Genomic DNA, 13,419 nt, shown 5'->3' on the forward strand with positions numbered 1-13,419 from the left:
TACACAGTTTGTTGTGTCGGCGGTTTGCAAGTAGGACTCCAACAATGAAGGTTTATTTCGTCAAGGTTCGAAATCATTTATTGCATGTATTGCAAAATGTGAGTGTGCATTGTAGTTGAGGTGCTTAGTAGGCGGAAATACTTGATGGTTTCATCGTTTTTGGAGGAGATTGCAGTCAAGAACATCAACATTGAATAATTCGTCTTGGACTGATTATTTTCATTGTGTTTATTCTCAACATATTCGAGATCATGGTGAGGTTTGCCTTTTTGACCAACAGTTAATGTCAAATTGATTGCCTGCACCCATATTGTTGTGATCATGCAGGGAATGCTAGAGGGTATTTAAAATAGAAACATTACTTTTAACTGTGTTATCCCAACCCGCCAAGTCTATTTTGGTCTTCATAGTGGTACTGTCAAATATAAATTCACGTAATTAGAAGGTGACATATACCTTATACGTTTATACTACAATTTGTCCGTGCTTGAGTTTATTTTAGTCAAGTCTAGTCAAGTCATATTTATTTGTATAGCCTTTTATCACAAACAGTCTCAAAGGGCTGTACAGAGCACAACAACAACAAAATAACTAGTCAAATATAACATCAGCTATATAATATATTTTTGTAGGAACGGAAATATGTTAAGCAAAATATGGAAAAATTAAATGTGTAACTTAGTTTACATAGAATCCAAATGTCAAATATGATGATATAAATGATAATAATATTGTAATGTAAAGTTCATACTCAGGTAAAAAATTAAATTGGAGCTAGATAGCTAGATAAAATAGTAAAAAATATATATTATTCTTAATCGGCCAACTAGCAATAGATGGACTGTTTTTGTTCCCAGAGGACTGTCAACAAATAGTTATTGAGCTCTTGATTACTTCTGTGATCTCTATTTTTCCTACGACCTTATCCAGGGATTACATTACATTTGTACTGATCATACAAAATAAAAACTATCAGTAAATCTCATCTTTTGTTGGGCTTATTTATTTATCCGTACAAATATATCCCCAAAACCCAAATGTACAAATAGTATCCAATTTTATAATTTATCACAAAGAAAAAAATGCAGGGCAGGTTGGAGGAGATCCGCCACACTTTGAATGAATAAATCCGCATTTTCTTACTTTAAGTATCATCCCTTCTGTCGAGTTGAACATGTCCTAATTAATATTATTATTGATTTTTATTTTATATAATTTTATGTGACGTACTTCTACTGCATTAATTATTCCCTTAAAAACTTACAGTTCAGCATTGTTGTTTGACTGTTTCCTGCCAATGTTATATGGAATAATGCATCTTTTTTGTAAGAAGCCAAAACAAAACAACATTCGCGTTTTTATGACCTTTATTCTTCCCGCCCAATCATTGATATACTACATGACGTCTTATCGTTGGTTTCATTTTTAGCGGGACGATTCTGAATGTCCTTTTTTTTCTTCACGAGTTAGTGGTTTATATGATAATTTTGAACAAAACTACAGTTGCGTAAAGTGTGTTAGGTTCACATCATGTTTGTGTGGGACTTTGCAATCCTAGGTTGCAGGTGGGTTTTAAATCAGACGTCTCTTATTACGTCACATATTGTCAGGGTTGCCATGGCGCCCAATTGGCCCCGCCCGTGTGGCGCCAACTGTGGCTCGCTGACAGATTAGCTTTCCATCTATTTAAGATCAGTGCTCTCACTCTTCCTTGGTCAGTCCGTCAACGAACCTATGCCCCGCAAGACGTGGGTTTTGACTTGGTCCTGCTTCCTGTTGGTATTTCCTGTTCGGTATCGTTCCCGTTTATTTTGTCCTGTTTATTTTCGATACCCTCTTTTGATATCAATCCTGTCTGTCCTGTCCGGTATCGACCCCATCTGTCCGATATCTGCTCGGGCATTTGGTATCGATCGTGTCGGCCTCTGGCTTCCTATCATTCCACACCAGACTGCTGCCTAACGTGTATGACTCTCCATTTCCAGTAAAATAAAATGCTTGTGTGAGAAATGTCACGCATTTGGATCTTGATCCGGTTCCGGTTCATGACACATATAAAACAAAATATCTTAAGTTTTTGTTTTTTATGTGCAAAGCAGTTCTTGTCACATGAGGGTTTAAATCTTTACACGTCCTTAAAGTGTTGTAGTGTCAACTTATAAATGATCTACATTTATGTAGCGCTTTTTAAGTCAATGAAGACCTCCCAAAGCGCTTTACAATGTGCTTCACACTTACACACCAATAGGGAGTCAGCCATGCAAGGCGCCTACCTGCTTATTGGGGGCATTAGGGATTCAGTGTTATGGCAAAATTGGAAAAAGCAGCAACAAGAGTGCATTTCTTTAACATTGTTTTTTTTTTAGACAGTTTATATTCTGTATATATTTATGAAATAATATTTAAGTGGTTGTGATATTAAGTGGGCGCCTTGGCGGCTGAGTGGTTAGCGTATCAACCTTACAGTTCAGGGGTCCCGGTTTCAAATCAAGCAACGGTCTCTCCTGTGCGGAGTTGCATGTTCTTCCCGTGCCTGAGTCTCCTTTGGGCAATCCCGTTTCCTCCTGCATTTCAAAAGCGTGCGTGGTGTTGAGGATGTGCAGGTCAATTGGTGGGTCCAAATTGTCCCTCGGTATGAATGAGCGTGTCAATGGCTGTATGTCCTCTGCCCACTGCCTGGCTGGGATGGGGCCCAGCACCTTTGCAACCCTAATAAGAATAAAGGGTGCAGAATATTGATGGATGGGTGACATTGTGTATGGTTTGTGTGTGTTTCCTGCAGACGTTATAACATCCTTAAGTCTGTAATGCCTGATGTAGTAAACGTACACCATGGATGTCAATGCAGCGTCTCCTGAAAGTAACGATGACACGTCACCGGAAAGCCTGGTACAGTATATCATTTTTCGCTGCATGATGTGTCCATCAAATATTTTGGGAAAGTTTATTTTACCTACTATTTAACAGTTTCCAGGCAGTGATGATATAGAATACTTGGACACAAAAGAAAAACTGCGGGCCAGGATGGAGGCGATACGCCACACTGTGAGTAGAATGAATGAATGAAACTTTTATTTCCAACATGTCACATTGAAAACAGAACAACAAATCAAAAATACCCAAAAAACACAGAAAATGTTATTGTACATGTTCGAACGAGAGTAGGAAGAAGCATATGCTCATTAAATCCTACCCCTTTTACTTCATTAATAATTGTGTCTCAGTTAGCTCCTCTGTGTATTTACATACAAGAAACACCTCTAAAATATATATAATTATATCGGCTCTGTGGATATACAGTCTCTGTTATTGTCATCATCATCACTACTTCAATCATTGTTTTTATACTACCAGATTAATTTAGTATTACCCATATATTAAAATGCTAGAAATCACTTAAAATCATTCAGTTACTAATAATGACAATAATAACAATGCCAGTTTGAATAATTATAATACTAATTATTATTATTATCAAAAGTTATTATTTTTTAAATAGATGCAAACCTAATACTCTCTGTTTCTGCCAGAAGGCAGTGTTGAGCTGCATAGCGTGGTGAGTTAGTTCAGGTGCAAAAAACATATTCACTAAACTGTTCAATGTTAATAAAATGTTCATTCAATTCTAAACATAAATGTCTTTTTTCCGCATTATTTGTAAATAAATGTATTGTGTTTATAAAATACACAGCGTCTGCCGTCATGCAGACACTGTGCCGGCCCGTCCTGGTGAAGAGGGAGCTGAGCCGAAAGGCAAAGCTCTTGATCTACCGGTCGAACTACGTTCCTATCCTCACCTATGGTCATCAACTGTCGGTTACGACCGAAAGAACACGATCCCGGATACAAGTGGCTGAAATGAGTTTCCTTCGCGGGGTGGCTGGGCTACCCTTAGAGATATGGTGAGAGGCTCAGTCATCCAGAAGGGACTCTGTGTAGAGCCACTGCTCCTCCGCGTTGAGAGGAGCCAGTTGAGGTGGCTCGGGCATCTGATAAGGATGCCTCCTGGACGCCTCCCTCGGGAGGTGTTCAAGGCATGTCCCACCGGAAGGAGGCCCTGGGGACGACCTAGGACACGCTGGAGAGACTATGTCACTAGGCTGGCCTGGGAACGCCTCAGGATCCCGTCAGATGAGCTGGAGAATGTGGCTGGGGATAGCGGAAGAGAATGGATGGATGGAAAAAAGATCCCCTGTCACATGTGCTTATAATATTTAGGGTAGGCTATTAATGTATGCTAAACTAAAAAGGATAAAACTTAAAAACAAAGCAAAAAAAAAATCAACTAGGTAAAATTATTTTAAAGATCGGGCCTGTCTGAGAACAGAAATTTTGGATCTGGCCCCGCAGCCAAATTGAGTTTGACATGTCTGCATTTCTGCAACATTCAAAGGATATATTGTATGTTTTTTAGATCCAAGAGATGATCCTGGAAAATGAAAATGTTCCAGAAATCGAGCGACTGGAGCTTAAGGAGTTCAACGTGGACGACGAGAGGCAGAGGATGCACGACGCAATACTGGAGGAAGAAGTTTCCAAGGTAATCCAGACATTACTGTGTTTTTTTTGTCAGGCTCTGTTTCTGATGAGAGTATTCACAGGTCAAAGATCGAATCGAGATGGAGATTTTAGAGAGGTGCTACAAACGCGATCTGATCAAGAGAGACTGCTGGGATTCTTTGAAAGTCAAAGACAGAGCTGTAAAGGTATCAAAGGCAAACTAAAATCATGAGCACATGACCGATTTGCGCTTTCTAATGGCAGGCTTTTCACACGGATCACGAGGTGACAAACTATCCACTCAAAGAGCGACCACAAAGCGACCTCGATGCCCTAAAAAAAGTTGAAAATAAGAGGAATGCAGAACTGCTCGTAAGCATAATTGAACTCCTCCATCTCGTAGTTTATGTTCCCATAACGATTTTCTTCTCGACTGGTGCAAAACAGTAACGTAACATGAACATTTTACATCTCGATTATTGTGAAACAGTCACGATAATCTGCATTGTAAAAACATTGGCATAAAAACCTATATGGATTTAATTAAAAAGCACAAATGTATGACCTATTGTCAAGCTTTATATATATATATATATATTTATATATATATATATATATATATATATATAGGGCAGAGCGGGGGTTAGCGCGTGTGCGGCACAGTTCTGAGGTCGTGGGTTCAAATCCAGCTACCAACCTTCCTGTGCGGCACAGTTCTGAGGTCATGAGATCGAACCTTCCTGTGTGGAGTTGCATGTTCTCCCCGTGCTTGCGTGGGTTTCCTGCCGGATGGATGGAGATTATATATATATATATATATATATATATATATATATCATCTCATTAGCTGCACCGCTTATCCTCAGTATGGTCACGGGGGTGCTGGAGCCCATCCCAGCAATCATTGGGCAGTGGGCAGGGGACACCCCGAACTGGTTGCCAGCCAATCGAAGGGCACACAGGGACAGACAATTCGCTCGCTCATTCACACCTATGGACAATTTGGACCGGCCAATTCACCTGAAATGCATGTCTTTGGAATGTAGGAGGAAACCGGAGTGCACGGGGAAAACATACAAACTCCGCACAGGAAGTCTGGTAGCTGGATTTGAACCCACACAGGAGGTTCCCAAGACCTTAAAACTGTGCCGCACACACGCTAACCACTGCGCCGCCGTGCTGCCCATATATATATATTCACACTCATTCACATCTAGGGACAATTTGGACCGGCCAATTCACCTGAAATGCATGGGTTTTTTTTGGAACGTGGGAGGAAACCGGAGTGCCCGGAGTAAACCGGAGTGCCCGGAGGAAACCCACGCAAGCATGGGGAGAACATACAAACTCCGCACAGGAAGTCTGGAGCTGGATTTGAACCCACGACAGGTTCCCATGACATGAACTGTGCCGCACAAGCGCTAACCACTGCCCCGCCGTGCTGCCCATATACATATATATATGTGTGTGTGTGTGTGTATATATATATACTTTATTATTTACTTTTTAAAAAAAGTTTATTTTTTTCTCTGTATTTCTGTCTGTTCCCTTGAAAATGTTTAAATTTGTCTCATGACGAAACAGTCAATCACTACAAAGTAGAAACTTTTATCTCAACTTTGTTTGTAAATGATGCAATGTTCAAAATGTAGAATAAAAATTATAATGGCTTTTTAATTTATTTATAAAAAAAACTGTCTTTGCGCTCTCTGCTGGACTAAAGCGGTACTTCAGTTCCCAGTGTTTGCACCCTAGTTTGCATTGAATTAACGTTATTGGTGGCTCATAAATCACGTGATACAACAAATCGATGATCTAATTAGTTAGCTTGTTGCAGTACTAGTAATTACATTGAGGGTCAAGGAGTGGGCCAGGATTTGATCCGATTTCCCTTACTGTAATAGATAAAAAAAAGATGTGTTCATGACAAGCTTGGAAATTATACAAGGGACAAATTTTTATTTTTTAATTAGAGGGCAGTACAGTGGAAGAGTGGTTAGCGCATCTGCGGCACATATCCAGCCACCAGCCTCCCTGTGCGGAGTTTGCATGTTCTCCCTGCGCTTACTCGGGTTTCCTCAGGGCACTCAGGTTTCCTCCCACATTCACAAAATATGCATGTCAGGTGAATTGGCCAGTCTGAATTGTCCCTAGGTGGGAATGAGCAAGCTAGTTTTATGTCTCTTTGTACCCTGCAACCAGTTCAGGGTGTCTCCTGCCCACTGCCTGAAGATAGCTGGGATGGGATGGGCTCCAGCACCCCTACGACTCTACGGAGGATAAGCGGTGCAGATAATGGATGGATGGATGGATAGTTATAAGGAAGTAAACCCTTATCATGGGCTGCACTAACAGTTTTTCGTTCAATGCAGAGGGCCCAGGAAAAGGGAGAAGAAGAGGACTTCTCAGAGGCTCAGAGTGGAGTAGCCAGTAGCTTCTCTGCCGAGATGGGACTGTCGCATTCATTTCTCTACGACCAGTTCAGTCTCAACACCACTGAGCAGAAGCTTAACCAGATCGTTCTTCTTCAGGTGAGGATCCTCCTGCCGTGCAAGAATAGCAACATTAAGCGAACACCTTTGGCAAACAGTAGGTAAAATGTTGAGACCATTAACATGACAAGTGTAATTCTGTAATTTTTTTCCTACAATACCATACATGCCAACCTTTTGACACAAAAAAATCTTTCCTTACGCGTGAAACACAATGCATCTTCAGGAAAATGAAAAAAAAGAAAAACAAAATAAAAACAGCATGTTTTAATTTAAAACAAAAAGTGGCAAAATTTTACCAAGACAAAAATCTAATGTGATCGTTGGAGCGGATAATTCAAACTTATGTTTCAAGAAATCGGGATTTTAAAAAATATTACATTACCTCACCTACCTACCTAACCAGCCCCTACCCAAAATTGTCACGGTTGGCATGGCGCCCAATAGCCCTGCCAGCTGTACCTCGTTGACGGATTGGCTTTCCATCTATTTAAGCTCAGTGCTCTCACTCACCTTTTGTCAGTCCGTCAACGAACCTCTGCCCCGCAAGACGTGGGTTTTGACTCAGTCTTGTTTCCTGTCGGTATTTGCTGTCTGGTATTGTTCCCGTTTACTTTGTCCTGTTTAATTTCGATATCCTGTTTTGATATCAATCCTGTCTGTTCCGTCCTTTCCGGTATCGACCCCATCTGCCCGATATCTGCCCGGGCAATTGGTATTGATCGCATCGGCCTCTGGCTTCCTGTCATCAAACGCCAGACTGCTGCCTAACGTGCATGGCTGCCCCATTTCCTGTAAAATAAAAGGCTTGTGTGAGAAACGTCACGCATTTGGGTCCTGATCCTGTTCCGGTTTATGACAAAAATAAAGGAGCCGTAGACTAAAGTACTAGTCTTGAGTCAGGATTTTTTTACTGTCCAAATTTGAAAAAGCGGTAGATTTTTCTTTTAAAAAACAAAAAACAGAAGGCATCTTTAGGGGAAGAAAAGCGGTTGTCAACGCGTAAAGCGGTAGTCTTAGTGAGTATACAGTACTCTTTTTGCATTAGATTGCTTGAAATAAGGAGAATTGAGCAGTGTTTCTCATTTTTTGAGCAAAAGCTTCTTCTTTCATAAAACAAACAAACAAAATAAAAAGACACAATGTCAAAATTGTTCCTGGACCATTAAAAAAAAAAAACTTAAAATGAGTAAAAATTAACTTCCAGTGGAACAAAGACCTTTTTCAGTCGTTTTATTTATTTACTGGGAGACTAGTAACTAGAGTAAGCAAAATATTTACTTTAAAATATTGATTTTTTTACTTGAGCAAAAATACAGTACAAATTTCAATGAATTTGACGGACAAAAGGAAAGTTACACTCAAATCACTCTAGATGGCGTCTGTGAGTAACAAAAGACCGGGTGACTTTTGATTCCCGTGTTGTTCTTACATAAGTACTATGGAGGACCGACGTTTTAATGCCTACAAATTTATACCATATAACTAAAATAACACGTTATTAAATCACATAATGCCTAGATGTATGAATACAAGCAATTTATTCGTATATTTATACATGTTGTCATTTATTTGTTTCCATATTTATTGCGCGACTTTTGTCGCATATCCCATCATGTATTTTGCTGTATAGTTTCTCATTTATGTTCTTGTTTATTTTATTGGTTTAAGATCAGAGGATGGTGTAATTGTAACCTGTGCAGTCCTTTGAGACCTCTTTTGATTAAGGGCTATACAAATAAATGTGACTTACTTGTCATGTTATTCAAACAAGCGGGCGGGTCTAAGAGGCTGAGCTTTTCGCCGATAGCGGATTATATTGCGACAAAATACATTACGTGATCAAACAAATACCAAAATAAATGACAACATGTATAAATAATTTTTGCATGGTTGAAAACGCACAGCACAAAACACTCAGTTCTCACCATGAGCATCTATTAAAATTATTCTAATACTCTTATTATATAATAAGCTGCAAATGTATGGCGACAGCGATGATAATAATGACGGTGAAAATTGTGATAATGATGAAGTGACATCCACAGAACCGATGTAAATATGTATATTCATGAGGTTTTGTTACGTCTAAATTAGAGGTAAGATCGGGCCAAAAAAAAGCACCCGAGCCCAACGCAGGCCCGAGGGGTATTAAACCCGACCCTGACCGAGCCCGACTAATTGACTGGATTTGCTGGACCGGCCCGAAAGGGGCCCGAAATTACATATTTTATTTATAAGGAGGGGTGATTTATGATAACAAATTAAACTCTGCCTTTTGTTACAACATCTAGGCCTAAGTTAAATAAAACTGTATAAACATTTACATCTTTTATATTTCTGTGTCTGCACTGCAGATGTTACATTAAGCGACAATCTGTCATTGACGTTTTTTTTTTTTTTGAGGTAGCGAAAACATTTAAGGGCGTCCGTCATTTTGACGACTTGATCATTGGGCCATAATCCACAGCAGCAGTAGTAGTACGTCCTTAAGATTTTAGCGCAGCACTTTCATTGAGGGGGTGTTGACGTGTTGTGCCCTTTTCCGACTCCTATGCAAATTCCCCCCCCCCCCTGATCGTATTCTATATAAAACGCTTATTAAAACAATAAAGCGAGCTAATTATAATAATTGGGAGATCCTAGTCTATATAACGCGTTTATTTAAACAATAAAGCGTGATTTTATTCTGCAAATTGCGTTTTTTAACGCGGATGAAAATGTCACCAATGTCAATGTACGCTTCCGACAAAAGCGATCGTATTCTATATAAAACGCTTATTAAAACAATAAAGCGAGCTAATTATAACAATTGGGAGATCCTAGTCTATATAACGCGTTTATTTAAACAATAAAGCGCGATCGTATTCTACAAATTGCGTTTTTTAACGCGGATGAAAATGTCACCAACGTCAATGTACGCTTCCGACAAAAGCGATCGTATTCTATTGCTCCACACTTCACTCTTACCAGAGTGCGTTTTCCTCGTCAGTTCTCCTCTCTTGAGTTTATCCTTAACTTCTTGTTGGTCCGACTCCATATCGGGGATACCAGGCCAAAATCACGCGAATTTGCGGAGGGGAAGATTATTAAGAGGACAGCATTCACGTCACGTCACGTGCACAGAGCATGCTCTGGCTCCGTTAAAAGCAATTACAGCTCCTTCTCCGTTTTATCCAAATGATTTATTTTATAACAAGTATTCCTTGGTCTAGTATCCATACATAGTTTAAGTATATATTTTTAATGAACATATATTTATAATTATTAATTAATTTAAAAAAAAAAAAAAAAAAAAAAAAAAAAAAAAAAAAGCAGGACCGAACCCGACCCGACCGTATGACTGACATTTCAGGCCCGACCCGGCCCGAAATTGCCTCGGGTTCGGGTTCAGGCCATAAATCTTAGGTCTAGTCTAAATAGACGAGATTTAACAGTAAGACACAATTATGGAGTAAGTCTTAATAAGAATATGCTTTTCCTATTCCTTTTAGAACATGTACATCAACATTGTTTTTATCATGTTCGAAATAAAGTTTAAATTGTTTATGTCATTACTTCAGTCCTTCAAATGAATAAATTGCATTTATGTCATATATTTAGGTATTCGTTATTTATATGACATCTATTCGCAGATATATGTACATATACACATATATATGTATATACATATATACACAAATATATTTCTACATATGGCAGGATCGCTCCTCCGTACACTACTGGTACCCAATCCTGTTATTCCCCAGAGAGAGATTGAGTAAAAAACGAAACGCAACTGAAAAAAACAAACTAACACATTTATGAACTTCTCTGCAGGATGTCATCTACCGTATCAAGGTGGCCCTGAACACACAATTTGACAAGGTGTACAAGCAAAAAGTGCAAGAGATCAGCCGTGTCAAAGAGAGAAACAAGCAAATCAAAGAGCTCCTGGACGAGCTGGAGGTCGACGAGGAGCTTTGGGTGCCCGCCCTCAATGACAGGGAAGTGCCAGAGCGGGTGTTCGTCGTGCACGACTCAGAGGTAGACCCCACCTGCAAACCTTCATTATATATACTACAGTGAATTCTGGACTACAACGTGCACCTGATTAAAAGTACAAGCCGCACCAGATTTGAGCTCATTTAGTGCCATGGTGTAGAAATACGTTTTCAGACGTATTCTCCCTGAGTGCCAAAATGTAAAAATGTGTTTTTTGGGGGATGAGAGAGAAAAAAAAAAAAAGACAATTATTAAGGCTGTGGCGCTGCTGATCAGTAAGAATCAAACCAGGGGACTGATTTCAGCATGATAAATTACCACTAAATGGTAGGAGTGGCTTGGATTATAGCTTTGTCCACACATCCAGCAGCCCCCACTTCCTGGTGTTTCTTCCTCTATCCAGTGATTGAGAGTGTGTGAGCGGCCCGCAAGTGACCAAAATTATGTGATCACGTCGCCGGAAATATTGGGCGCTGAAAAGTTTTTGCAAAGTTCATGCATCGTTCATACATAAGTTCAGCGTTCTTCCAATAAAATTAAATAAACAGCACTGTATTTAAAGTCGCAGTTTTTAAAACGTATGAAAAAGTGGCAGTTCGTGGTCTGGAATTTACGGCACTCATTCCATTAGCGTCTCACCTTTGTCATCGTCATTTGTTTTAGATCAAGTCAGAGAAGTACCTGACCCCAGAAGAGGAAAAGGAAGAGGAAAGGAAGAGTCTGGAGGAGCAAAAGCGATTGGCCGCCAAGGTATTAGGCCAAAACAAACATCGCTTTGTTTGCATAGGCTCCCGTTAGCGTGTTCGGACCAAATTCTTCTTGGCTTGGAGACCGGACTGACCTGCAAGGTTGTGTGCATTTGCATGCAAACTGCTGGCGGCACTAAATTACAGTAGAAAAGACAAAGGACTTGAAAGGGAATGAGCATCAAGGTCAAAGAGAGAAGTCATCAATTATTGCTGAGAGCCGAGGAAAAGTCATGCTTTCATTCCTTTTAGGTATTTTCACGAATACTTTTTTCAGACCGATTAGTCAAGTCAAGTTTATTTGAATAGCCCTTAATCACAAAGAGTCTCAAAGGGCTGCACAGACCACAGACTATTGCAAACCACAGACTATTATTACACCATCCCCTGATCTAAAACCTACATGAGGGCAAGGAAAACTGAAAAACCTCAACATGAGGAAAATAAATAAACCTTGAGAACTCATCAACACCGAAGATACTGAACCACAAACAACACTCTAAAAAATAGTGATTATTTTTAAAGAAACGCTTTAAAACACCAATTTCCCTTAACACGTACTTAATTAATAGTTGGTTAGATCCCTTAACCACTAGGGTCACCATTGTCTGTGGTATGTCTTGGGCAAGTACAGCCTGATGGCGTTTATTCCTCTCCAAGCTAACATATGTTTCCACCCGGTCTTGATCCCGGGACTTTTTGTATGTTAGGCAAGTGTGCTGACCACTGCATTACGGATTCCTCTAATTTTAACTTCCGGTTCCTGCTCGTAAAAAAGCCTCTTGAGGTAGCTGACACTAGGATCCGTCAGTAATGCTTGTTTTAGGACTTAAAGGGACACTGTGTATAATTTCCCCACATAATGTTGTTGCATTGTGCAGTGCAGTCGAAAACAAGTGCTACATAGCACAAGGAAGAATACAAACTACAAAGATTCAAAGTGGCACTGTACATGAATACATTTACAAAAATAAAAGCAATTATTTTCAACATAGTCAACAGTACACATTACAGTGACAGCGAATGGTCACATAGTGTCTCTTTAATGTAATGCTGTTAGTATTGCTGATATTATAATATTAGTGTTTATTTTATAACTCAAAAACCTAAGAAAATATAATGAAATAATATTTTTAAAAATCCCAAATACAACTAAATGGTAATAGCACAATATTGTTTATATTCTCATACTGTTATAAGGCAGAGGTCTCCAACATGGTACCCGTGGGGACCGGGTAACCCCCTAAGAACATCTTGTGTAGCCTTCAGACAGGTTCTGAAAATAGCTCACCAGTGATAGGTCATTGCGATTTTCTAGTAAATTTGACTTCCAACACATGAGGTTTTAGTGGTTACAACTAATAATTCCTAATTGGTTATAACATGATAATGAGTTTTTATTCTAGAAATGTGTATCAAAATAGTAGCCCTTTGTGCCAATCAGTAGCAAAAAGTAGCTCTCATATTGAAAATGGTTGGTGACCCCTGTTAGAAAGTAATTTTACAGTAACTTTAATACAATTTTTAGCTCTCGACTCACCTTTGTCTGGAATATACATGCAATCATTCCTCTGGCATGACATAACTGCACTCTCATTGGCTCAACTCTGGACGCTCTAAATCCAGAACAAACCTTGTTTTTCATAAAAATAGTACATAACTTTTAGAGCTTTCAGTGCAGAATGATTTAATGCACA

At 39.4% G+C, this 13,419-nt stretch overlaps 2 protein-coding genes across 3 annotated transcripts in view; one reads left to right on the forward strand and one right to left on the reverse strand.

The window, feature by feature from the left end:
* cfap43 (cilia and flagella associated protein 43) overlaps window positions 1–13,419 on the forward strand; it is a 24,329-nt gene continuing 10,910 nt past the window's right edge. The window contains exons 1-9 of one of the 2 annotated variants that reach the window (XM_088351493.1): window positions 1–65; window positions 2,783–2,889; window positions 2,968–3,045; window positions 4,415–4,540; window positions 4,602–4,706; window positions 4,765–4,872; window positions 6,873–7,031; window positions 10,812–11,018; window positions 11,640–11,726. In XM_088351493.1, the coding sequence (XP_088207619.1) occupies window positions 2,833–2,889; window positions 2,968–3,045; window positions 4,415–4,540; window positions 4,602–4,706; window positions 4,765–4,872; window positions 6,873–7,031; window positions 10,812–11,018; window positions 11,640–11,726 (927 nt within the window). In that variant the 5' untranslated portion in view covers window positions 1–65; window positions 2,783–2,832. Of the gene's footprint in view, window positions 255–2,782; window positions 2,890–2,967; window positions 3,046–4,414; window positions 4,541–4,601; window positions 4,707–4,764; window positions 4,873–6,872; window positions 7,032–10,811; window positions 11,019–11,639; window positions 11,727–13,419 lie in introns of both variants that reach the window. The other variant, XM_088351492.1, reaches the window with a different exon arrangement.
* Window positions 7,763–13,419, reverse strand: part of sfr1 (SWI5-dependent homologous recombination repair protein 1) — a 21,161-nt gene continuing 15,504 nt past the window's right edge. The window contains exon 4 of the mRNA XM_088351495.1: window positions 7,763–7,784. The gene's annotated coding sequence lies outside the window, so the exon portion shown is untranslated. The remainder of the gene's footprint in view (window positions 7,785–13,419) is intronic.

This window comes from Urocampus carinirostris, chromosome 13 (genome assembly GCF_059441175.1).
Source record: "Urocampus carinirostris isolate Australia breed hairy pipefish chromosome 13, RoL_Ucar_1.0, whole genome shotgun sequence".
Taxonomy (NCBI): Eukaryota; Metazoa; Chordata; class Actinopteri; order Syngnathiformes; family Syngnathidae; genus Urocampus; species Urocampus carinirostris.